A 26,765-nucleotide genomic window follows, 5' to 3' on the forward strand; every position below is an offset into this window, starting at 1 on the left:
AACAGAAATACAGAGGAAAGCTAGGTAACTCCCCTAATTTTCAGTGCATTAGGGATTTTTGAAAAAATTCCACAGTTAAAGTGATCATATGCTCTAAAGAGTCTAGACATTGCTAATTAGTCCTTTTTGCTTGGCCATTTCTTAGCTTTGGCATTTCTTAGATTTGTCCATTTGTCTTTTGATTCATCTGAAAAAAAAGATTCTTGCTTTTAAGAGCACTATCACATATAACTTTTATCCTTTTTTTTTACTCAATGTGATAAAGTGACATGTTTCTGTCTCATTTCTCCAACAGAAATCACCTGATTCCTAGGCTTTTATACCTGATGACCAAGGTACAATATGGCATGGAGAGTAAATATTTGATCTGTAATGATAAGAGGGAGAGATTGGTTTAATATATTTAACACATATAAATATCTCTTATAACTGATCCAGATGGATGACTTTGGGCAAGTTATTTAACCTCCTTAAGCTTTCCTTCATAACTGATCCACATGCATGACTTTGGGCAAGTTATTTAACCTCCTTAAACTTTCCTTTTCTTATCTGGAAACAGCTACCACTTTTGAGTGATTTGCCTTCATTGGAATGTCTTTTCCTTTCTGTCAATTTTTTAAAAAATTTGTAACATATTTTTTTTTCAGTTTGTAAATATTTTTCTTTGTGCCCTTGCCCATTCATCCCCATTAAAGCATTCATCCCCCTTGTAAGATGTCTTTTTATTTATTTTTTCTAGCTTTATTGAGATATAATTGAAATATAACATTGGGTAAGTTTATGTTGCTTTGATACACTGACATATTGCAAAATGTTTACAACCATAGCATTGGCTAACACCTGTATCACATCACAATTATCTTTTTTTGTGGTGAGAATGTTTACAATCTCTTTAAGCAACTTTCAATTATATAATACAGTATTATTAATTATAATCACTCTGCCATACATATAAGAACTTATTCATCTTATAACTGGAAGTTAGTATACTTTGACCAACATATCTCCCTTTATACTCACCCCCTAACCCCCAACAGTTCCTGGTAACTACCATTCCAGCCTGTTTCTATGAGTTTGGCTCTTTTAGATTCCACATATAAGTGACATCATACCATATTTGTCTTTCTCTGTCTGACTTATTTCATTTGGCATAATGCCCTCAAGGGTTATCCATGTTGTCATAAATGCCAGGATGTTCTTCTTTTTGGTGGCTATACTATTCCATTTTATATATATATATATATATATATATATATATATATATATATATATATATATATATATACACACACACCACATCTTATTTATCCATTCATCCATTTTGGCTGTTGTGAATAATGTTGCAATGAACATGGGAATACAAATATCTCTTTGAGATTCTGTTTCTATTTCCTTTGGATATGTACCCAGAAATGGGATTCCTGGATCGTATTTTTAATTTTTTTGAGGAACCTTCATACTGTTTTCCATAATGGCTGCCCCAATGTACATTCTCACCAACAGTGCAGAAGGGTTCCCTTTTGTTCAAATCATCTCCAGTACTTAGCTCTTGTCTTTTTGATGATAGCCATTCTGACAGGTGTGTGGTGTTATCTCCTTGATTTGCATTTCCCTGATGAGTAGTGAGGGAGAGCACTTTTTTTTATATACTTGTTGGTTGTTTCTATGTTATCTTTGGAAAAACATCTATTTAGTTCTTCTGCTCATGGTTTTTTTTTTGTTTTTTTTTTTTGTTGTTGTTGTTGTTTTGTTGCGTTACGCGGGCCTCTCACTGTCGTGGCCTCTCCCGTTGCGGAGCACAGGCTCCGGACACGCAGGCTCAGCGGCCATGGCTCACGGGCCCAGCCACTCCGCGGCATGTGGGATCTTCCCGGACCGGGGCACGAACCCGTTTCTCCTGAATCAGCAGGCGGACCCTCAACCACTGTGCCACCAGGGAAGCCCTGCTCATGTTTTTAATTAGATTTTTTTTGCTGTTGTGTGAGTTATTTAGATATTTTGGATATTAATTCCTTATCAGATACACGATTTGCAGATATTTTCTCCCATTCTGTAGGTTGCGTTTTCATTCTGTTGGTGGTTTAATAAAACTTGCCACATCTTAAAATCAATTTTCTGGGAGGATATTTGACCTAACTTTGTTAAAGTATTTACTGAATTTGAAACATTTTAGAAACATTAGAAATGTTTTGTTTAGTTTTAAGTGGCCCTTTCCATTGGTCTCTTTTGAACATTTTAGGAAAATTTCATTCATTGTTTGCATTCTTCTTCAATATTTATTTTCATTTAATTATAACAGAAATTTTACTTTTGGTTAACTTTAGTGCAATTTCAGTTTAAGACTATTTTTTTAGTAATTAATTTTTATTGGAATATAGTTGCTTTACAATGTTGTCTTAGCTGCTACTGCACAGCAAAATGAATCAGCCATGCATACACTTGTATCCCCTCCCCTTTGGATTTCCCTCTCATTTAGGGTACCACAGGGCATTAAGTAGAGTTCCCTGTGCAACACAGTATGTTCCCATCTGTTGTCTATTTTATACATAATATCAATAGTGTATATGTGTCAATCCCAATCTCCCAATTCCTCCCACTCTAAGACATTTTTTAATACAAAATATTCAGAAGAGTTTGAAATACAGGTGAAGAAGTCAGTTAGGCAAACTGGTTTAGGGGAATATTCTATTATCTGTCACCCCGCTTCTACACTATATAACTTTGGAATCCGTCCTTTTTACTTTGTATGCCAGGACTAAGGTTGAAAAATTATCCTTTTTCTTCCCTCCTCCCTCCCTATTCCCTGTCTTCATCCTTCCTCTGCCTTTTATTTTATTTATTTATTTATTTTTTGATAAAATACATTCTTTAATTATAGTCAAATTAATTTTCATCCACTATGGATATTAGAAAGATTACTTCTTTTTTTTTTTTTTTTTTTTTTTTTTAACATCTTTATTGGGGTAGAATTGCTTTACAATGGTGTGTTAGTTTCTGCTTTATAACAAAATGAATCAGTTATACATATACATATGATCCCATATGTCTTCCCACTTGTGTCTCCCTCCCTCCCACACTCCCTATCCCACCCCTCCAGGCTGTCACAAAGCACCGAGCTAATATCCCTGTGCCATGTGGCTGCTTCCCACTAGCTATCTACCTTACTACGTTTGTTAGTGTGTATATGTCCATGATTTTCTCTCGCCCTGTCAAAGCTCACCCTTCCCCCTCCCCATATCCTCTAGTCCGTTCTCCAGCAGGTCTGAGTCTTTATTCCTGTCTTACCCCTAGGTTCTTCATGACATTTTTTTTCTTAAATTCCATATATATGTGTTAGCATACGGTATTTGTCTTTTTCTTTCTGACTTACTTCACTCTGTATGACAGACTCTAGGTCTATCCATCTCATTACAAATAGCTCAATTTCGTTTCTTTTTAAGGCTGAGTAATATTCCATTGAATATATGTGCCACATCTTCTTTATCCATTCATCCGATGATGGACACTTAGGTTGTTTCCATCTCCGGGCTATTGTAAATAGAGCTGCAATGAACATTTTGGTACATGACTCTTTTTGAATTTTGGTTTTCTCAGGGTATATGCCCAGTAGTGGGATTGCTGGGTCATATGGTAATTCTATTTGTAGTTTTTTTAAGGAACCTCCATACTGTTCTCCATAGCGGCTGAACCAATTCACATTCCCACCAGCAGTGCAAGAGTGTTCCCTTTTCTCCACACCCTCTCCAGCATTTATAGTTTCTAAATTTTTTGATGATGGCCATTCTGACTGGTGTGAGATGATATCTCATTGTAGTTTTGATTTGCATTTCTCTAATGATTAATGATGGTGAGCATTCTTTCATGTGTTTGTTGGCAGTCTGTATATCTTCTTTGGAGAAATGTCTATTTAGGTCTTCTGCCCATTTTTGGATTGGGTTGTTTGTTTTTTTGTTATTGAGCTGCATGAGCTGCTTGTAAATTTTGGAGATTAATCCTTTGTCAGTTGCTTCATTTGCAAATATCTTCTCCCATTCTGAGGGTTGTCTTTTGGTCTTGTTTATGGCTTCCTTTGCTGTGCAAAAGATTTGAAGTTTAATTAGGTCCCATTTGTTTATTTTTGTTTTTATTTCCATTACTCTAGGAGGTGGGTCAGAAAGGATCTTGCTGTGATTTATGTCATAGAGTGTTCTGCCTATGTTTTCCTCTAAGAGTTTGATAGTTTCTGGCCGTACATTTAGGTCTTTAATCCATTTTGAGTTTATTTTTGTGTATGGTGTTAGGGAGTGATCTAATCTCATACTTTTACATGTACCTGTCCAGTTTTCCCAGCACCATTTATTGAAGAGGCTGTCTTTTCTCCACTGTACATTCCTGCCACCTTTATCAAAGATAAGGTGTCCATATGTGCGTGGGATTATCTCTGGGCTTTCTATCCTGTTCCATTGATCTATCTTTCTGTTTTTGTGCCAGTACCATACTGTCTTGGTTACTGTAGCTTTGTAGTATAGTCTGAAGTCAGGGAGCCTGATTCCTCCAGCTCCTTTTTTCGTTCTCAAGATTGCTTTGGCTATTCGGGGTCTTTTGTGTTTCCATACAGATTGTGAAATTTTTTGTTCTAGTTCTGTGAAAAATGCTAATGGTAGTTTGATAGGGGTTGCATTGAATCTGTAGATTGCTTTGGGTAGTAGAGTCATTTTCACAATGTTGATTCTTCCCATCCAAGAACATGGTATATCACTCCATCTATTTGTATCATCTTTAATTTCTTTCATCAGTGTCTTATAATTTTCTGCATACAGGTCTTTTGTCTCCTTAGGTAGGTTTATTCCTAGATATTTTATTCTTTTTGTTGCAATGGTAAATGGGAGTGTTTTCTTGATTTCACTTTCAGATTTTTCATCATTAGTATATAGGAATGCCAGAGATTTCTGTGCATTAATTTTGTATCCTGCTACTTTACCAAATTCATTGATTAGCTCTAGTAGTTTTCTGGTAGTATCTTTAGGATTCTCTATGTATAGTATCATGTCATCTGCAAACAATGACAGCTTTACTTCTTCTTTTCCGATTTGGATTCCTTTTATTTCCTTTTCTTCTCTGATTGCTGTGGCTAAAACTTCCAAAACTATGTTGAATAAGAGTGGTGAGAGTGGGCAACCTTGTCTTGTTCCTGATCTTAGTGGAAATGCTTTCAGTTTTTCACCATTGAGGATGATGTTTGCTGTGGGCTTCTCATACATGGCCTTTATTATGTTGAGGAAAGTTCCCTCTATGCCTACTTTCTGGAGGGTTTTTATCATAAATAGGTGTTGAATTTTGTCGAAAGCTTTCTCTGCATCTATTGAGATAATCATATGGTTTTTCTCCTTCAATTTGTTAATATGGTTTATCACATTGATAGATTTGCGTATATTGAAGAATCCTTGCATTCCTGGAATAAACCCCACTTGATCATGGTGTATGATCCTTTTAATGTGCTGTTGGATTCTGTTTGCTAGTATTTTGTTGAGGATTTTTGCATCTATGTTCATCAGTGATATTGGCCTGTAGTTTTCTTTCTTTGTGACATCCTTCTCTGGTTTTGGTATCAAGGTGATGGTGGCCTCGTAGAATGAATTTGGGAGTGTTCCTCCCTCTGCTATATTTTGGAAGAGTTTGAGAAGGACAGGTGTTAGCTCTTCTCTAAACGTTTGATAGAATTCACCTGTGAAGCCATCTGGTCCTGGGCTTTTGTTTGTTGGAAGATTTTAATCACAGTTTCAATTTCAGTGCTTGTGATTGGTCTGTTCATATTTTCTATCTCTTCCTGATTCAGTCTTGGCAAGTTGTGCATTTCTAAGAATTTGTTCATTTCTTCCAGATTGTCCATTTTATTGGCATAGAGTTGCTTGTAGTAATCTCTCATGATTTTTTTTTATTTCTGCAGTGTCAGTTGTTACTTCTCCTTTTTCATTTCTAATTCTATTGATTTGAGTCTTCTCCCTTTTTTTCTTGATGAGTCTGGCTAGTGGTTTATCTATTTTGTTTATCTTCTCAAAGAACCAGCTTTTAGTTTTATTGATCTTTGCTATTGTTTCCTTCATTTCTTTTTCATTTATTTCTGATCTGATTTTTATGATTTCTTTCCTTCTGCTAGATTTGGGGTTTTTTTGTTCTTCGTTCTCTAATTGCTTGAGGTGCAAGGTTAGGTTGTTTATTCGAGATGTTTCCTGCTTCTTAAGGTGGGCTTGTATTGCTATAAACTTCCCCCTTAGAACTGCTTTTGCTGCATCCCATAGGTTTTGGGTCGTTGTGTCTCCACTGTCATTTGTTTCTAGGTATTTTTTTATTTCCTCTTTGATTTCTTCAGTGATCACTTCAAAATTAAGTAGTGTATTGTTTAGCATCCATGTGTTTGTATTTTTACAGATCTTTTCCTGTAATTGATATCTAGTCTCATGGTGTTGTGGTCAGAAAAGATACTTGATACAATTTCAATTTTCTTAAATTTACCAAGGCTTGATTTGTGACCCAAGATATGATCTATCCTGGAGAATGTTCCATGAGCACTTGAGAAAAATGTGTATTCTGTTGGTTTTGGATGGAGTGTCCTATAAATATCAATTAAGTCCATCTTGTTTAATGTATCATTTAAAGCTTGTGTTTCCTTATTTTTTTCCTTTTGGATGATCTGTCCATGGATGAAAGTGGGGTGTTAAAGTCCCCTACTATGAATGTGTTACTGTCGATCTCCCCTTTTATGGCTGTTAGTATTTGCCTTATGTATTGAGGTGCTCCTATGTTGGGTGCATAAATATTTACAATTGTTATATCTTCTTCTTGGATCGATCCCTTGATCATTATGTAGTGCCCTTCTTTGTCTCTTTTAATAGTCCTTATTTTAAAGTCTATTTTGTCTGATATGAGAATTGCTACTCCAGCTTTCTTTTGGTTTCCATTTGCATGGAATATCTTTTTCCATCCCCTTACTTTCAGTCTGTATGTGTCTCTAGGTCTGAAGTGGGTTTCTTGTAGACAGCATATATAAAGGTCTTGTTTTTGTATCCATTCAGCCAATCTGTGTCTTTTGGTGGGAGCATTTAGTCCATTTACATTTAAGGTAATTATCGATATGTGTGTTCCTCTTCCCAATTTCTTAATTGTTTTTGGTTTGTTATTTTAGGTTTTTTCCTTCTCTTGTCTAGAGAAGTTCCTTTAGCATTTGTTGTAAAGCTGGTTTGGTGGTGCTGAACTCTCTCAGCTTTTGCTTGTCTGTAAAGGTTTTAATTTCTCCATCAAATCTGAATGAGATCCTTGCTGGGTAGAGTAGTCTTGGTTGCAGGTTTTTCTCCTTCATCACTTTCAGTATGTCCAGCCACTCCCTTCTGGCTTGTAGGGTTTCTGCTGAGAGATCAGCTGTTAACCTTATGGGGATTCCCTTGTGTGTTATTTGTTGTTTTTCCCTTGCTGCTCTTAATATGCTTTATTTGTATTTAATTTTTGACAGTTTGATTAATATGTGTCAGGCGTATTTCTCCTTGTATTTATCCTGTATGGGAATCTCTGTGCTTGCTGAACTTGATTAACTATTTCCTTTCCCATATTATGGACGTTTTCAACTATAATCTATTCATATATTTTCTCAGTCCCTTTCTTTTCTTTTTCTCTTCTTCTGGAACCCCTATAATTCGAATGTTGGTGCATTTAATGTTGTCCCAGAGGTCTCTGAGACTGTCCTCAGTTCTTTTCATTCTTTTTTCTTTATTCTGCTCTGCAGTAGTTATTTCCAGTACTTTATCTTCCAGGTCACTTACCCGTTCTTCTGCCTCAGTTATTCTGCTGTTGATCCCTTCTAGAGTATTTTTAATTTCATTTATTGCATTGCTCATCATTGCTTGTTTCATCTTTATTTCTTCTAGGTCCTAGTTAACTGTTTCTTGCATTTTGTCCATTCTATTTCCAAGATTTCGGATCATCCTTACTATCATTATTCTGAATTCTTTTTCAGGTAGACTGCCTATTTCCTCTTCATTTGTTAGGTCTGGTGCATTTTTATCTTGCTCCTTCATCTGCTGTGTGTTTTTCTGTCTTCTCATTTTGCTTATCTTACTGTGTTTGGGGTCTCCTATTTGAAGGCTAGAGGTTCGTAGTTCCCGTTGTTTTTGATGTCTGTCTCCAGTGGCTAAGGCTGTTTCAGTGGGTTGTGTAGGCTTCCTGGTGGAAGGGACTAGTGCCTGTGTTGTGCTGGATGAAGCTGGATCTTGTCTCTCTAGTGGGCAGGTTCACGTCTGGTGGTGTGTTTTGGGGTGTCTGTGGCCTTATTATGATTTTAGGCCGCCTCTCTGCTAATGGGTGGGGTTTTGTTCCTGTTTTGCTAGTTGTTTGGCATAGGTTGTCCAGCACTGTGGCTTGCTGGTCGTTGAGTGAAGCTGGGTGCTGGTGTTAAGATGGAGGTCTCTGGGAGGTTTCCGCCATTTAATATTATGTGGAGCTGGGAGGTCTCTTGTTGTCCAGTGACCTGAAGTTGGCTCTCCTACCTCAGAGGCAGAGCCCTGACTCCTGGCTGGAGCACCAAGAGCCTTTCATCCACACGGCTCAGAATAAAAGGGAGAATAAGTAGAGAGAATTAGTAGAAGTATGAGGAAAGAAAGAAGGAAAGGAGGAAAGGAAGGAAGGAAGAAAGAAGCAAAGAAGGAAAGAAAGGAGGGAGGGAGGGAGGGAAGGAGGAAGGAAGGATGGAAGGAGGGAAAGAAGGGAAAAAGACAGAAAGAAAGAAGATACAGTAAAAATAAAATAAAGTATAATATAGTTATTGAATTAAAAAATATTTAGAAAAAAAAAGGGATGGGTAGAACGTTAGGACAAATGTTGGAAGCAAAGCTATACAGAGAAAATCTTACACAGAAGCACACACATACAGCCTCACAAAAAGTGGTAAAGGGGGAGAAATCATAAATCTTGCTCTCAGAGACCACCTCCTCAATTTGGGGTTATTCGTTGTCTAAAGGAGGGAAGGAAGGAAGGAAAGAAAGAAAGGAAGAACGAAGGTAAAGTATAATAAAGTTATTACAATTAAAATTAATTATTAAGAAAAAAAGTTTAAAAAAAAAAAACATGGACGGATAGAGCCCTAGGACAAATGGTGGAAGCAAGATTATACAGACAAGATCTCACACAGAAGCGTACATGTACACATTCACAAAAAGAGGAAAAGGGAAAAAAATCATAGATCTCGTTCCTAAAGTCCACCTCTTCAATTTGGGATCATTCCTTGTCTATTCAGGTATTCCACAGATGCAGGGTATATCAAGTTGATTGTGGAGCTTTAATCCGCTGCTTCTGAGGCTGCTGGGAGAGATTTCCCTTTCTCTTCTTTGTTCTCACAGCTCACAGGAGCTCAGATTTGGATTTGGCCCTGCCTCTGCGTGTAGGTTGCTGGAGGGCGTCTGTTTTTGCTGATACAGGACGGGGTTAAAGGAGCCGCTGATTCGGGGGCTCCGGCTCACTCAGGCCGGGGGTTGGGGGGGAGGGAGGGGCACTGCGTGCGGGGCGGGCCTGCGGCGGCAGAGGCCGGCGTGACGTTGCTCCAGCCTGAGGCCCGCCGTGCATTCTCCCGGGTAAGTTGTCCCTGGATCCCGGGAACCTGGCAGTGGCGGGCTGCACAGACTCCGCGGAAGAGCGGTGTGGAGAGTGACCTGTGCTCGCACACAGGCCCCTTGGTGGCGGCAGCAGTAGCCTTAGTGTCTCCCGCCCGTCTTTGGGGTTCGCGCTTTTAGCCGCGGCTCGCGCCCATCTCTGGAGTTCCTTTAAGCAGCGCTCTTAAACCTCTCTCCTTGCGCACCAGGAAACAAAGAGGGAAGAAAAAGTCTCTTGCCTCTTCGGCAGGTGCAGACTTTTCCCCGGACTCCCTCCCGGCTAGCCGTGGTGCACTAATCCCTTCAGGCTATGTTCAAGCCGCCAACCCCAGTCCTCTCCCTGCGCTCAGACCGAAACCCAAGCCTCAGCTCGCAGCCCCACCCGCCCCGGCGGGTGAGCAGAGAAGCCTCTCGGGCTGGTGAGTGCCGGTCGGCACCGATCCTCTGTGCGGGAATCTCCCCGCTTTGCCCTCCGCACCCGTCGCTGTGCACTCCTCCGCGGTTCCAAAGCTCCCCCCTCCTCCTCCCGCAGTCTCCGCCCGCGAAGGGGCTTCCTAGTGTGTGGAAACTTTTCCTCCTTCACAGCTCCCTCCCACTGGTGCAGGTGCCGTCCTTATTCTTTTGTCTCTGTTTTTTTCTTTTTTTCTTTTGCCCTACCCAGGTACGTGGGGAGTTTCTTGCCTTTTGGGAGGTCTGAGATCTTCTGCCAGCCTTCAGTAGGTGTTCTGTAGGAGTTGTTACACGTGTAGATGTATTTCTGGTGTATCCGTGGGGAGGAAGGCGATCTCCGCGTCTTACTCTTCCGCCATCTTCAAGCCCCCTCCTCTGCCTTTTAACTCTGAGTCGTTGAACTGTTTTTCTCTTCTCTAAAGCTAACAGATATAATTAGAATATCACAAAATAATAACTTTTATGTTTATAGTCTTGGTGTTTATACTTTAATGTTACCATACTTTTAGTGTTATAAACTTATTCAATCTTTATTCCTTCTAGAATGTTCTATTTTCCCAAGCATACTTACAATATATTTCACTATTATTTACTGAAGTTCCCTCGAAAGTCTGGAAGAGCTTCTTAGTTACCTAGTTCACGGATCTATCTATGGACTTAATTCACATAAGGGTTATCATTTTGTCCTTTTGATTCTCTTTTCATGATCCTTATGCACCTTCTAAGGGATTGGCTAAACAAAGTTTTCATGACCTTAGCTAGTTTACAGGTATACCTCAGATTGACAGTTATGTCTCCTGAACAACAGTCATAGACAACTATAGTTCTGAATTTTGGACTGTCCTCTTGGGTTTGTATTAAACTATTTGTGTTACCATAATTTAAGGACCACTTGAAATTGTGATGGTCAGAAGATAACTTCAGAATGTTTTGCAAGATTTTGATACATTAGGCCTGTAAATCATAGAGTGAAAACTCCAAAACTACCATTACCTTTCTAGGCTGATTTAACTGCAGAGGTGTCTCCTGGCCCTGGCAGCCTGATAATTACTGAGTAACCTTTCCATCTCCATAAGGAAGTGAGCTGCACGACTACTGAAACAGAATTCTGGGAATGAAAGACAAAAGATATGTGAGAGAAAAAGTAATATATTTATGTAAAATATATGAAATGTGAGAAAATAGGTTTTTGAAAATTCTTATAATTTTTCAAGTTAATTATCTACCTTGCCATACACCTGCTTTAGCTTGAGGTCATGGAAATGAATAAAATGTGTCCTTGTTTTTGAGGTGCTTATTTACCCTCTGACCCTGTGCAAAAAAGGCAGACTTAACAATAAGTAGTATTTACTGTTCTCATGTTAAAAAATAAATTTCATGAAAACTGATAAAGGAGTATTTCTGCATGGGGGGTTAGAGATCTTGCATTGGAGATCATTGTATAATTCTAAATCCACTTATTTATATGATTATGAATAACAAGGCTAATGCTTTGAAATTAAACATTTGATTTAAAAGAAACTACAAAAATGTTAATTATGGGAAGTTACATTTTATTTTATTTTTGTGGGGAAAACTCAGAATTTAATCTTTTAATGACTTTTATATATATCACACCACATTGTTAATTATAGTCATCATGCTTTACATTAGATCACTAGTTCTTTTTTAAAAAAAAATTTATTGGAATATAGTTGATTTACCATGTGTTAGTTTCAGGTGTACAGCAAAGTGAATCAGTTATACATATACATACATCCACTCTTTTTTAGCTTCTTTTCCCATATAGGCCATTATAGAGTATTGAGTAGAGCTCTCTGTGCTATACAGTAGGTCTTATTAGTTATCTATTTTATATATAGTAGTGTGTATATGTCAATCCCAATCTTCCAATTTATCCCTTTCCCCAGAAGTTACGTTTCAGATGTCAGAAATTTATTTTTTAAATTTTTATTTATTTAAAAAAATTTAAATTAATTTTTCTTGGAGTATAGTTGATTTACAATGTTGTTTTAGTTTCTGCTGTACAACAAAGTAAATCAGTTATACATATACATATATCCACTCTTTTTTAGATTCTATTTCCATATAGGTCATTATAGAGTATTGAGTAGAGTTCCCTGTGCTCTACAGTAGGTTTTTATTAGTTATCTATTTTATATATGGTAGTGTGTATATGTCAATCCCAATCTCCCAATTTATCCCTCCCCCCTTCCCCCTTGGTAACCATAAGTTTGTTTTCTACATCTGTGACTCTATTTCTGTTTTGTAAATAAGTTCATTTGTTCCATATCATATGATATACAAACAGTAAATGCTAGAGAGGGCATAGAGAAAAGGAAACCCTCCAACACTGTTGATGGAAATGTAAAATGGTACAGACACTATGGAGAATAGTATGGAGGTTCCTTAAGAAACTAAATAAAGAGCTACCATATGATCCAGCAATCCCACTTCTGGGCATATATCTGGAGAAAGCCATAATTCAAAAATATACATGCACCCCATTGTTCATTGCAGCACTATTTACAACAGCCAGGACATGGAAGTAACCTAAATGTCTATCTATAGATGAATGGATAAAGAAGATGTGGTACATATATGCAATGGAATATTACTTAGCCATAACATAGAACGAAATAATGCCATTTGCAGCAACATGGCTGGACCTAGAGACTGTCATACTGAGTGAAGTAAGTCAGAGAATGACAAATATCATAGTAATTTCTTTATTTAACAAAGGGTCCATTAAATTCATTTATGAAGGCTAAACAATTTAAGCAAAACAGTTTAATCTTCTGACTTGTTTACCATTCCTTAGTTTCTTGTGGATTTTCTATGACAGAAATAGAGCCTAGAAACTTTGTATAGATATCAGGTTCCCTCAATAATGCATTTACTTATCCTCTTCGCCTGTGGTCAATGAATACATTTAGTTGTTTGGGAGCCATCTGGTGGGGAAGATCTCTGAAACACTTTACCTGCCTTCATTGTAGCTGATCAACAGTTGCCAGTTGTGTCTCCTGGAAAGGTAGTCAGGCAACTTCAGTTCTGAATTTTAGTCTGTCCTAAATTTGTATTAAACTAATTTTTGTTGGCATAATTTGAAGACAACTGGAAGTTGGAATGACCAGAAAGTAAGCTCAGAATGTCCAGCAAAATGTTGATATAAAAGATATATAAATCATAGGAGAACTCCAGGAATGGAATCTCCAAATTAACAGCTTACCTCAGCAACGGTGCTGGCATCTCAACACAGCAGCTGATAATTCATAGTGCTTTTAGTAAGTACAGTATTAGCAGTTCAAATCAGTTGAAGCTAGATTGATATGAAATGCTAAATATTATCTGATGAATTTCTCATATATAACCAACATGATTCCAGTTTTTTAAACCTGTTTATATGGCTGTGTTTCACTGTTTATCCAGATAGTTTAATTGTACCACATGCATCCAATATAATCAACCTGAGTAATACATTTTGCAATGTGTATACACACACATACACAATGTATATACGGCGTATTTGGGAGGATGTGAACTGCAATGCATTTTTAGTCACATATTTATGAACAAGTTTTTGATGTTGCATCTGTCCAATAATATAAAGTTACTCAGGATGAAAAAGAAACAATGCAAACAAATTACTTATAGTACTCAAAGTTGATAGTAATCAAAGTTTATGCTAAGATTATGCAAGGAATTGAGTGAGAATGAATTTTTTTTCCTGTCAGATGAAGTTACCAAGAGTTTCTGATTTGTCTTTGCTGAATTACTCTCCCTGTAGGTCAGTTCTGGTTGGTTTGATGCCATTCAGGGGTGAGTGTTTGGGTAGAGTTGGGGCCTGCTCATAATGGATACCTGTTCTACTGTACAGTGAATCTGGACTAATTCAGGTGATCAACTTGCCACTTCAATGTAAGACACAGGTCTGTGCTGAAAGGAAAAGAGTTCTAGGGAGGGCCCACTGGAGAACTTTTTCACAAAAGACTGCCCTGTGTATGCCAGGTACAGATGTTGCAAGGACCCTGCCTTCTGATCACTCAGTATACTTTTCCAAACAATATCTTCATACAGTAACCGCAGTGATGACATTTTTACCATATCAAAAAACTAAGACAGGGCTTCCCTGGTGGCACAGTCGTTGAGAGTCCGTCTGCCGATGCAGGGGACATGGGTTCGTGCCCCAGTCTAGGAGGATCCCACATGCCATGGAGCAGCTGGGCCCGTGAGCCATGGCCGCTGGGCCTGCGCGTCTGGAGCCGAGGCCACAACAGTGAGAAGCCCGCGTACCGCAAAAAAAAAAAAAAAAAAAGACAGACATAATAAAAATGCAAGAGAAAAAGTTGGAAACAAAAGGAATATGGTTCCAGGCTTAAGACAAGTGTAGAAAATAACAAAATAATGGGAGATGACATGTACTTTACCAAAAGTTTATAAACTGAAGGAAAGAGTATGATATAATGTAATTTTTTGAACTAGTTCCTAATTAGTAAATAAACCTGTGTGGTTCTTAAATGGTAAATCATCTAGATTCCTACAGGATAATGATGGCTCTCTAAATTTAGTCTCTCCAAACATCCTGCCAAAAAAAAAAAGAAATCAATCAATGAGGAGAGCAAGTAAGACTGCTTATAATCCATGCCTACAGAGTAACTAGGAAACGCAGAATACAGCAGACTTCAATGTACTTCTAAATGGGAAATAAATTATATGACATCCGCACATCCAGTTCCAAAGCCCATGCTGGAATGGAGAATCAGGTGGAGACTGAGCAGTAGACAGGTGAGTTCATGAGGATCTTGCTGGTGTAAACACAGATAAGATGATTCCCAAGAAAGAGGGAGAAGTACTGAGAACAGGTCAGGCACCTGGTGGATCACAACCCTGGCTACTGGGGAATATAAGGAAGGTGGCAGCAGCCTAGGAAGGCATTGCCTAAGGGCGAGATGAAAAGAGGAGGAACCCTTAAGGGCTGAGAGATGAAGGAAAGGAGAGAAGCAGTTGGTAGAAATCACGGGTATTAAAGAGGGGAAAGAGTATCATGCAATCATACAATGCATCATCCTCTTTCTGCTTAATAGTTAATTAAAAAAAACACTTTTAAATTAAATAGTTAATTAAAAGCACAATATAATAAAATGTATTATATTTTAGTATAATGAAATACACTTATTATACCAAAGAAGAAGTTACTCTTGAACAATAACACTAAAAAATTTCAAAGCCTTCATTCCTGGATAGAACCATTTTCTTGTTGAGACACAAAATCCCAAGATCATTTAAAATGAATAGAAAATATCAAGCAATATCCAAAGTACATTACTGTAAGAAGAAAATAAAAAGTAAGAATTAATATTTTTATCAGATGATTATACTTCCCAAGTACCATCCACAGAGTAGAAGAAAATGTAACATGAAATAAATATCATTAAACCAATATTTGCATATGTGAAAGAGCATTGCAAAATTGGAAATTCTAAGACTCAGAATATGAATGGACAAAAAAACGGGAGGATATGAAACAAGAGTTGATAAAACCGGGAAATATAAGAAAAAGAAACATCATCTCCAAAAAAAATTAACGTTCCTTCTAAAAATAAAAGTATTTGGAAAATAGCTGTTAAAATATGAACTTGTAAGAAGACATTAATTTCAGTCATAAAATTAATCTAAAATTGCTTATATAGCATTTAGCAAAATTAAAATATTTTGAAGTATGATCTACCCTTTCTCCTTCAAAAGACTATAATTATCTATTATCAAAAGTGGGGGTACATATTTTTTTCCAGAACTTTTCACGATGCTTTATGCATCCTAGGTGCACAGTTAATGTTTGCTCTGTGAACTAGAGCACGTCAGCCAGCTGTTCCTTACCTTATAGCAGAAAGACTCACATTTTTAGTAGAGGATAACTTTCCTTTTTATATTGTCTTGAAATTCATATGAATCCAGTGAATCAGATCAGAGAGGTTTGTTGACTGAGCTTAGCTGGGAGGCAGTGGAGAAGATGGGAGAGTGGTAAAGCCTTGGAGGCAGCAGTGACAGGGTGTGAGGAGGAGAAAGGGGAACCTGAGAGCTTCTCCCTTGGGGCTTAGTGGGGGATAACGCGTTCAGAGTGGACACAGGGTAACAGCAACATGAAAGCAGAAGGCACAGTGGCAGCTGCTGCCTCTCAGTGTGTTAATTCTGGCTTTCTAATAAAAAATACAATGAATTCCACATGGTCTAGATTTATGACAATCTATACCATGCATCCTGTTTCCGGGTCAGAATTAGAAGCTATACTGTGAACCATGGACTTGACCTCAGCTGTCAAAGAGATGAAGGCATTTTTTTTTTTTTTGCGGTACACGGGCCTCTCACTGTTGTGGCCTCTCCCGTTGCGGAGCACAGGCTCCGGACGCGCAGGCTCAGCGTCCATGGCTCACGGGCCCAGCCGCTCTGTGGCATGCGGGATCTTCCCGGACCGGGGCACAAACCCGTGTCAGCTGCATCAGCAGGTGAACTCTCAACCACTGCGCCACCAGGGAAGCCCGATAAAGGCATCTTATATCAGACACCAGACGGCCCTATAATATGTAGCAGCTTCCTCTCTTATACATGCTGGGGATCAACATATAAAAACAGAATGAAGCTACCCAATCACATTGTTGGTTTTCCCCCCTGTTTTTGGTTTGACACTTCCAGAGTTAATAGGAAATGTCTTTTTAAAAATTAAGATGTTTTCATGATAGGGGGCTGAACAAATTCTCACCAACTGAACGTTTATATAGCTGATCATTCATTCATGATCAACTCAAATAAAAATATTCTGATATTTTGATAAATGTAATTGATCCCTGTCACGCATTAAACCATTGGGGCATTTTCTAATTGCATCAGAACAGTAAATACGTCGTAAATTAGAATATGCTTATCTGCAGAAAACTTTTTAAAAATAACTATATTGAGTTTATAATGTTCCTGGCACTGCTCAAAGCCTTGACGTGTGTCAGCTCATTAAGTCCTCATGGCAGTGTGACATAGTAATTATTATGCCCATTTTACAGATTAGGAAAGTGAGGTGCAGTGAGGTTAATAGGAAAGTGAGGTACAGTGAGGATAATAACTTACTCAAGATCACTCAGCTAGTAGCTGCCAAGAGTCACACTAAGGCACTCTGTCTCTGGTGTATGTGCCAAAATACTGAATCATATCTGGTGCTTTTTCCTCAAAATGGATTTTACAGTGAAAAAGTGATAGATGAAAAATAGAAAGTCAGTATTTTAATTCATTGTTGAAGAATCACTAGCAGAAATGACTATTTTCTAAAATTATTTACCAGTGTTTGTCAGTATTGTTGTAGGCTGTAAAAATTATATATATTTCCTAAACCAGAATTGAGACAAATGAATAACAAAAAAATTTCCCCTAGCCTGTGAATTTAGCTGATTTATAAAAGTATAAAATTAAGTAACAATTATATTCTTGATTCGTTATCTTTATTTAGAAGTTAAATAATGTGAAAATTTGGAGTTTTCCAGAAAATCATTCTACCTAGAATTCTCTTCAGTCCTGATCTGGTGTGTTAGACTGTCTTCTAAAATTCTAATTAGTGTCAATTGAGGTATTGTTGATTTTGACCTCCTGACTTCCTGAGATCTAGAATATTGAAAGTCTTGGCCTCTTTCCTATAATCAATTCCAATCAACAGATATTTATTGAGTGCCTACTAAGTGTAACACTGTTACAAAGAAATAAATATCTTCAAAGAACATACATTGTTGTAGGAAAATTTAATGCTTCAAGATGATAGAAGAAATGTCACAAATGATAGCATGACTCATTGCCACATGAATAAAATAGACAGAAAGTGCTATTGTGTTTCTGAGAGGAGAGAGAGTGCTTCGAACTCTGTTTCACCCTCATGGTTAACTATGTTCTCAAGGCAAGACTGGTGTGCATTAACCATTTGTGGGAACCTTGAGTCAGTAACTTTTAAACTCTTTCCAGCTAAGCAATAGACTTTTCAGGTTCACCCGAAACAATGGAAAGGGTAAACTAAAGAGGATCAAATTTGAGAACCAATTATATCCTAGGAGCAGCACTGTGCGTTTTAAAAATATGTATTTTTAAGTTAAAACAATAGATGCACATAGCTTAAAAATATAATAGTAGTAATAAAATTGTAAAGAAAAAAAACCACCCTCTACCTCCCTGTATTAAAAGGGAAAAGCACTTTTAGTTCTCTTAAATATTTCTTTTAATATTTGCCTGCATATATTAAAATAATACAGGCATTGATTTTCTATTACACATACCTTTTCTCTTAAACAAATATGCACACACACAATCATGCACATGTGCATAAGCACACACACCAAGATACTTCCCCTCCTCATATTTCCCCACAACTTTTAGTAAGTGAAGGTGCATTGTCAGTATGATTGCTCTTATTTGTAATTTTTTCTTTCCTTTCATGGTCTCTGTTTCCTCCTGGTTTTATTTTTCTTCTTGTTTTCATTGGTCTCCCATTTTTGTGTGTGTTGGGAGCATCCTCAAATGTCTCATGGTCCCTAGTTATGTTGATATGTAACAGTAAGGCACTAAAGCTCTGTGTGCTTTGGGTGGGGTTGGACAATTAAGATGGTGGGCGGGACAGCTGCTGGGTTTCCTAGAGAGGGACCAGTGATCTGGGCTGAACTGTCTATCGATGAGCTCTTCCAAGCATCAGTATCCACAGAATTTTTCTTTGAAGTTCATCAGATTTTCCAGAGTGGAATACTTTAGTTTTCTATCTGGGAGGTGTGTACCTCTCTATCCAAGTTCTGGAAGCTCAGTGGGAGAAAAGAGCTAAGGGTCTCATAGTTAAATATATAGACTCAATTACAGCTCCCCCCCCCCACAAATTTGCTTCATGACTTAATTTGCCTTATTCTTCCCTTTGCTATGCCGAAGGTCCTCCCCTCCAGGGTCTCTCAGATTTTGTTTCTTAGGAGATACCCCCTTTGCAGGATTGTGTAGTCATGGTGTAGCAGCCTGAGGGTGTCCCTATCGGGGTTCATGAGTTGGGGACCTGCATTCTGAGTTAGGGGTTCTGGAGGACATGAATCAGTGCCCCTCTCTTTGCTAGTTCTCTTTAAAGTCAGACTGGCTTGGCTCTGCTAACTCCAGTTGTTATTCTAAGTGCTTTCCCTAAACTTAAATGGGTATGCCTCTCTTTCTTGTTCTTTTCTTTCTTCTTATCACTTTGTCCATGTAGTTTAGTACAATTTTGTTCTCTGTTACCAACTTACTAATTTAGGAGGAAGGACAGGAGATGGCCATACATGTTCAATCTGCCACAATGAAATAGAAGCAACTATATTATTACTGCTGTTTTTAAAATAAACTTCCCAGTAAGCCTGTGAAGTTATCCCATTTAACATATAAAGACATCGAGATTCAACTAAGGTTAAATGAGGCTTGTTTCAAAAGCTTATACTTTTCCCACTGGTTCTCAGGAAAAATAAAGGATCATGACAAGAGAGGATTGCAAACTTTTTAATGTTAAGGACAACTGTTTAATATTCTCTTTATATTCTATGCTTCAAATAATTTTATTGGCCAAGCAAACTTGGCCAATATATGAAGTATATATGAAGTTGTGCACCATTGCATTATTTTCCCTTTTTATGTTTATCCAAGTACACAGGCAGATTTTTCTGAACAGCATTAAGTAGCCAGAGTTGTCCCACAGGGCAAAGGTCTTCTTTCTTCCAGTTTTCAGTAACATAGTTTTACTTTCCTTTAAGTCATCCTGAAGGCCATCAGGCTTCCTCTAACAGATTTTTTTCAAAACCCTCCCATCTTCTCCCCACCATATAGGCCCAAGTCCGCTGAAACATTTTTAGGTTTTTGTTAGGGCAGCACCTCACTCCCAGGTCTTAGTTGTCTTTTCTGCTAACCCAGTTCCCACACAACATATTGGCTTAAAACACAAATGATCATTCATAATCTCTCACTTTTGTGGGTCATGAATGCAGACAGCACAGTAGCTGTGGCTAGTCTCTGCTAGTATCTGGGGATTGTCTGGAAGAATCAGAAGTTGGGAGCCAGAATCATCAGAAGTCTCCTACACTCACATCTAAAGATGGATGCTGGCCGTTACTTGGAATCCGTGAAGATCTGTAAAGCATCTGAGGTTGCTCTTAACGTGTTCTCAGCATCTCAGATGCCAGCAGAAGATACAAGACTCCCAGGTTAGAGGCAAAAGACTGTTATTCAGGGCATAGTAGGCAGCATGATTTTCAAGTTCACATTGTTACTCTTCTCCTTAAGACCCATGGAGGGCATGGGGGAGGGGTGGAGTAACTTAGTTGGGTGCTGCACATGTAGTAGATGTACATGACAGCTGAGGAGGCTTAGGAAACCTCAGTCTTTTCAAGAGGTTGCAAACAAACTTGCTCCAACTTTGTACTGGAAGGCAGCATGATCTTTATTCTCATACTTGCCATCAAAGAATTCACCCTTGTTCCAGAGGGAGACACTGTCTAACTCATCAGGTTGTTTGGTATACAAACACTTTTGGAAAGAGAATCTGGAACAAAGGACAGTAAGTTTCTCTGCTAGTAAGATGTGCAGAAGCACAAAAGACCGATTGAGAGCTTCCCTGGTGGCGCAGTGGTTGAGAGTCCGCCTGCCAATGCAGGGGACACGGGTTCGTGCCCTGGTCCAGGAAGATCCCACATGCCGCGGAGCGGCTGGGCCCGTGAGCCATGGCTGCTGGGCCTGTGCGTCCGGAGCCTGTACTCTGCAACAGGAGAGGCCACAACAGTGAGAGGCCCGCATACCACAAAAAAAAAAAAAAAAAAAAAGATCCATTGAGAAGACTGTCTCAGTGAAAGGAAGAGAATGGATATTGGAAAATAATTAGCAACTTCTGACACACTGTTTATTAGAACAAACTGAGTTATCAACAAATAATGTTACCAAAGTGTAATAAGTATAAGGGAATTTAGACTTCTTATTTGGTGTTCTAAAAGCAATCTGGCAAATTCTGCTTGCGGACTCTGATTCAGAGAAGGCTTCAGATACAAAATGCTCAAAGGAAGTAAATTAGATACTGAGGAAATCTTCTATTGTTGTCTTATTGTTATTATTGTCATTAGCTCTTTGAGCATATGCATATGACTTACCACGTCTAATATGCTTCAATAGTTTTGGATGACGTATTTTCATAAGAACATTTATTACAATTAAAGTAAATATTTAGCATGGAGAAGGGCAGACTCAGGGGTATGCATGAAATAGAGATTGCGAGGTAAAGAAAGAGGGAACTGTCATAGAAGACATGATGGGAAAGACCGTAGCACATTTAGAAACAGACAGATGGCTGCCAAGGTGGCTAGAGCAATGTTGATGTGGGGAAGTGGTCTGAGGTAAGTCTGGAGAACTGGGCAGGGTCCAAAAGCTGAACTTGGCTTCTGCTTGGAGACATGTTTGGTGGTGAGGAGGTATACATGAGGATAGACCTGCAGGAGGCTGTGGCCATAGTCTGGGTGAGATGTTTTGGTGGCATGGACTAAAGAGCTGGCTTTGGAGGAAAGACATGGATGGATGCTTTTCAACATCACTGAGTAGAAGAATTCACCAATTCTAGAAAAAAAGACTTTATCATCCACTAGTATTATTTTCTAAGTGTCATAAGTCGTATATTGCCCTTTGAAAGCATGAAGGTTGACAACACAGGCTCTGGAGTGAGACTAGCTGTGTCCAAATCTTCTACCACTTCCTAACTACATGAACTTAGGCAATGTGGCCTTCAGATCCCTCAACTGTAAAATAAGTTGCTTAGAAATATCTTTTTATAGCATCTGTGTGATTGTCAAAATGGCAATGATAATTTGTGGAAAGACAGCACAGGCCAAATATACAAATTTGTTTAACTTAAGGAAGTTTACAAGAACCTAACTGGATGGCAGGGGTTGTGCAAAGCAGGAGGCTTTCCTCCTTATCCCCATTAGAGGAGCAAATGTCCCAGACCTTCAGGTACGTCAGAGGTGTCCCAGCATTCCCCTGACTGGAAGGCCGCCCATGTGGCTGGTCTTTCTTGGTGTTTACCTTGCCATTCTTATGTGATGCCTTAGCCCCTTTTGGCTTGTAGCAATATTTATGAATTGCTCATGAGGTGCATGTAACTAACATTCCCAACGTCATACTGCATTTTCCTCAAGGTTAGAACACCTGTGTCTTTTAGCAAGTCAAAGATTTAGGTCTGTTTGAAGTTTATTCCTGCAACTTTGTGCAATGATTTAATGATGTAATTGTGTAAAAAACTTAGCCCAAACCTAGAAGATTATAGTACATGATAGAACGCAGGTGTTAGTTATTAGTGAATTGTTAAGTAAATCTGTAGTTTAGTTTTAGTTATTCTAAATTCTATTATAAAGTTCTTTTCTAAAAATACTTTCTTTTATTATTTTCCAAGAACCTGGAATAAAGTATCCCTTCAAGCGTAATAATCCAGACATGTCTAAACTAAGTGAACCAGCTCACAGTTCTGCTATTTAGGCAGGGATAACAGTAAAAAGAGTCTGCCAGAGTTTCAGTTATGCAAATTTAGTAAACCGTGGAACCCAGACTAACCTTGCTTTGCATTAATTTATAACTCTTAAAAAAACACCCACATGGAGAAAAATCCCTCTATGTATTATTATGTCAGGTGAATATGTTTTATAAAAGCTCTTTGTTAAGTGAAAACTTTCAAAATATTAACAATTTTTACGCTTAATATTACTGAACTAATAAATTACAGCCATATTAATAATAATAATAATAATCAGCAATAAGGTTCATGTGCCTTTATTCCTTCCTTAATTTGCTTAAGGGATTCCTTTATGTACCTAAGAGGAAAAAAATAGGATCACTAATTAATATGCTAGGTAGTAAAATATCTGACTGGATCAAGTTTGGTTGGATACATCAGGCTGTCCCAAGACATCTCTTCAGAATATTCATAAAGAAATTTACCAGGTCTAGTCTTACAGCTTGAGGATGATTCAGGGGCTCATGGGAGTAATTAAAAGTAAAGATTAAGTCAGTAATGGTCCTACTCAGCAACTGTGTCAAACCTGGGCCAAATAATCTGCTGATAGGCAAACAATGCCATGCCTTTCCCAGGGGATAACACCTGATCCGTCCCTCTTAATACACTTAGGAGATCTTGGTTGTCAGAATTCAGACATCATTAATGATTATTCTAATATTGTTTCCCTAAAATAGCAGCAGTAATTTGATCCCCTCTTCTCTTGCTGTGAATACAGTCTGCCTCTGCATAGTCCTTAGTCATCCTGGGTTCACCTCCAAAATTTTTTCTCCTGGTTGTAGATTTACATTGTGAAGCTGCAGATGGGGAAAAAATTCTTCCTCTTAACCCTCTCTCGTTACCTTTTATGATGTTATTGGAGATTTTGAGTTGAGAATCAATAAAGAGAGGGGACGGGAAAAAGAGAGAGAAAGAAACATCACTTTTTATTCATGCCACTCTTCTTATATATTTATTTATTTCATAGTCATGGAGGAACTATTTCTTGAACAAAAGTAGTTATTCATTGTGATAAAAAGGACAACACCATGAACGACAATGATCTATGCAGACAATATTGAAACAGATGAATATAAAAATAGAAGAAAGGAGATACTTTTTTTTTTTTTTTTTTTTTTTTTTTGCGGTACGCGGGCCTCTCACTGTTGTGGCCTCTCCCGTTGCGGAGCAACAGGCTCCGGACGCGCAGGCTCAGTGGCCATGGCTCACGGGCCCAGCCGCTCCGCGGCATGTGGGATCCTCCCACACCGGGGCACGAACCCGCGTCCCCTGCATCGGCAGGCGGACTCTCAACCACTGCGCCACCAGGGAAGCCCGGAGATACTTTTTTAAAAATCTGGCCTTACCAAATTGAGGTAAGAAATTAAAAGAAGAGTACCTGGAATTTGACTAACTAAATTATAAAGTTACTATGTTCTTCCTTTGCCCCAGTAGAATTTACTATAGTTGGCCAGATACAGTTACTTGACACTTATTCGGACTTCTCTAAATTTTTCAATTAAACAGATGTAGTGGAAGAGATCACATAAATGGTTATTTCTCATCTATCTGAGATCCACATCAATGAAGACTAACCACAGTACAACTGTCATTTAAAACTTCCTCTTTAAGATTCTCCAGCAACTTAAATTTTATCAATAAGCTATTAACATTTATAACTTTACCAACACATTTCTGAGATAGTAACTGAAACTTTTAACTTGATTTTTACAATTCTACTTTTTTTTTTAATACAAAGACTTGAGGAAGGGATAAAAGATGAATGTGGAATCCTATAGTCTTAAAATTGAAAAAGAATGGAGGATTCACTTTGCATTTTATAGTAAACTAAGCTGAGTTCTAGAAAATCAAAGAATGCTATGAGAATTTTCAAGTCCAGGACCAAACTCAGTTTCTTGATGTCTTAGAGAATGTCTTCTTCACTATACTATACTACATTTAGAGAAGATTCTAAGTCTTGAAAAAAATTCTCTGAGAGAAAATATGAGAAATAATACCTGATTAATTTGTTATTTTTTTCAGTGCAATGTTTTCTTCTTTATACACACATAAATGAGCTACTAATAACACAATAACAGGAAAAATATAAAAAACTAAATTTCTTACATTAAGGAAAATGTTTGGGAAACAAGTCCAAAATTTATAAAAATATTGGTACAGAATTTCTGGTTTTAGTTTTATTTTAAATTAGTTTATCACAAAGTCCAATGTCTTAGTTCATTAAATAACTAAGATAATACAGAAAGGAAACTGAAAATCTACTTACATACATATACTTTTTAATTTTAGGGAAACAGGCTTTCTAACAATCAACAACTGATACCATGACAGTCAAATAGCAGTTAACATCTTGTTCTGGATTTTTAAAAAATTGGTTGGTAGAAAGCAGAACTTCAGGTGTGTCCTAGCTTCATGTTTCATACATAATCTACTTAATTTATATTCAAATTTAGTGTGGTGATGCTGTGTTCCAGTTTAAATGTCTTTTTTTTTTCTATTAGCCCATGAAATAATGGCCATTTTTGATATTGTTATATACAAAACTTTGCTTAGTACATTAATTTATAAGAAATTGCAAGATAGAAATATGGAACTATGTGGATTTTGTTTAAAAAATGGAAACAAATAGTATAAACATACTGCTTAATTGCTTGAAAAAATCACACACAAAATTTAATACTATAGTCTATACTGATTTTCCTTAGTATGAAAGGTGATTTTTTTAAAAACAGAGTCTGCCAGGTACTTTCTTAGAGACTTTTACTACAGATTTCTTAGTAAGTTAAAGGCAAAATAGGGTGTAATGAATAGAAAATAGAGTGCCAAGTAGCCCAATTTCTGTTTCCAACCTTAGTATATTAGAAAGCAACCATTCTAAAGTCATACTTTGGAACAGTATCTCCCTTGTCTACTTCTACTCAGGCATGTCAGATGATTTTTATACCTTCTTTGCAAAGCTAATTCGCTGATATTAAATATTTTCTTAAAATTCTAAAAAGTAATGTTGAAAGAGTGTTCCTTGTATGCAATATGACAGATAAAGAAGCTCTAAGTGATGTTTACAAGTCTTTTTTTTTTTTTTTTTTTTTTTTGCGGTAGGCGGGCCTCTCACTGTTGCGGCCTCTCCCATTGCGGAGCACAGGCTCAGCAGCCCTGGCTCACGGGCCCAGCCGCTCCGCGGCATGTGGGATCTTCCCGGACCGGGGCAAGAACCCGTGTCCCCTGCATCGGCAGGCGGATTCTCAACCACTGTGCCACCAGGGAAGCCCTGCCATTTATTAGTTGTGTGACACGGACCACGTTATTTTATCCCTTTATGTCTTAACTGCCTCTTCTGTAAAATGGGAATGATAAATGGGACCTTCAACCTGGAGATATTGGAATAACAAATGAGTTAATACGTGCATAAGCACTCTGCACAGCACTTGGCATATTGTGTTATGTGACTTAGTCATTCATTTCTGATAACATTCATCATATTTTACATTACATTTATTGGTATTTTAATTTCCCTGTTGTAGGAAGCTGCAGCTAGATACAAGGAAGTTCATTTAATAAACATGAGGGCTAGAAATACTGGTATATAATATGTAGTCACTGCTTTCAAGGAGCTTACAGACTAGTGGGAAAGAGAAAAAACAAGCTGATAACTGCAGTTGGAGAAAATGTTATGGGAAAGGTCTACAAAAGGTCCTATGGAAGCAGAGTGTAGGAAGTGTAACAGATGAAGGAAGAATTCCTTACAACTGGAGCCAGGCAGGGTGTTTGGGCCATGTTTCATTCATTTGCTCACCCTGCCCTTCATTCATCCATTCCCCCATCTGTTCAATATTTAATGAGTTCCCACTGTGATTTAGGTCAGAGTATTAAATTGTGATTTAAAAAATAAATAAACTTCTCTCCATTTTTGGAGACTATAATTTAGTTAAGGGGACTGATACTAAAAAATACATTCTTTAAAAAAAATTCCACTTTGACTGAAATTAATAATCGTGTGTATATTTAATCTTACCGTATACGATATTTTCTTTTAAATAGTTTTTTATGAAAGCACATATGATTGATTTTTATTTTCAGTCTTCAAATCTTTGTCTTTTAATAAGAGCATTAATTCATTTACTATTGCTAATAAG

The 26,765-nt window shown here is 37.7% G+C and overlaps 1 protein-coding gene across 11 annotated transcripts in view; it reads left to right on the forward strand.

The window, feature by feature from the left end:
• Positions 1–26,765, forward strand: part of RALYL (RALY RNA binding protein like) — a 900,595-nt gene that overhangs the window by 44,885 nt on the left and 828,945 nt on the right. For 3 of the 11 annotated variants that reach the window (XM_032610288.1, XM_032610289.1, XM_032610290.1), the window contains 2 exons: positions 14,846–14,849; positions 15,309–15,409. The exons of the other annotated variants lie outside the window; for them this stretch is intronic. In XM_032610288.1, coding sequence (XP_032466179.1) covers positions 15,352–15,409 — 58 coding nt within the window. In that variant the 5' untranslated portion in view covers positions 14,846–14,849; positions 15,309–15,351. The remainder of the gene's footprint in view (positions 1–14,845; positions 14,850–15,308; positions 15,410–26,765) is intronic. 11 annotated transcript variants of the gene reach the window in all.

The sequence above is a fragment of the Phocoena sinus genome, chromosome 17 (genome assembly GCF_008692025.1).
Source record: "Phocoena sinus isolate mPhoSin1 chromosome 17, mPhoSin1.pri, whole genome shotgun sequence".
Lineage (NCBI taxonomy): Eukaryota > Metazoa > Chordata > Mammalia > Artiodactyla > Phocoenidae > Phocoena > Phocoena sinus.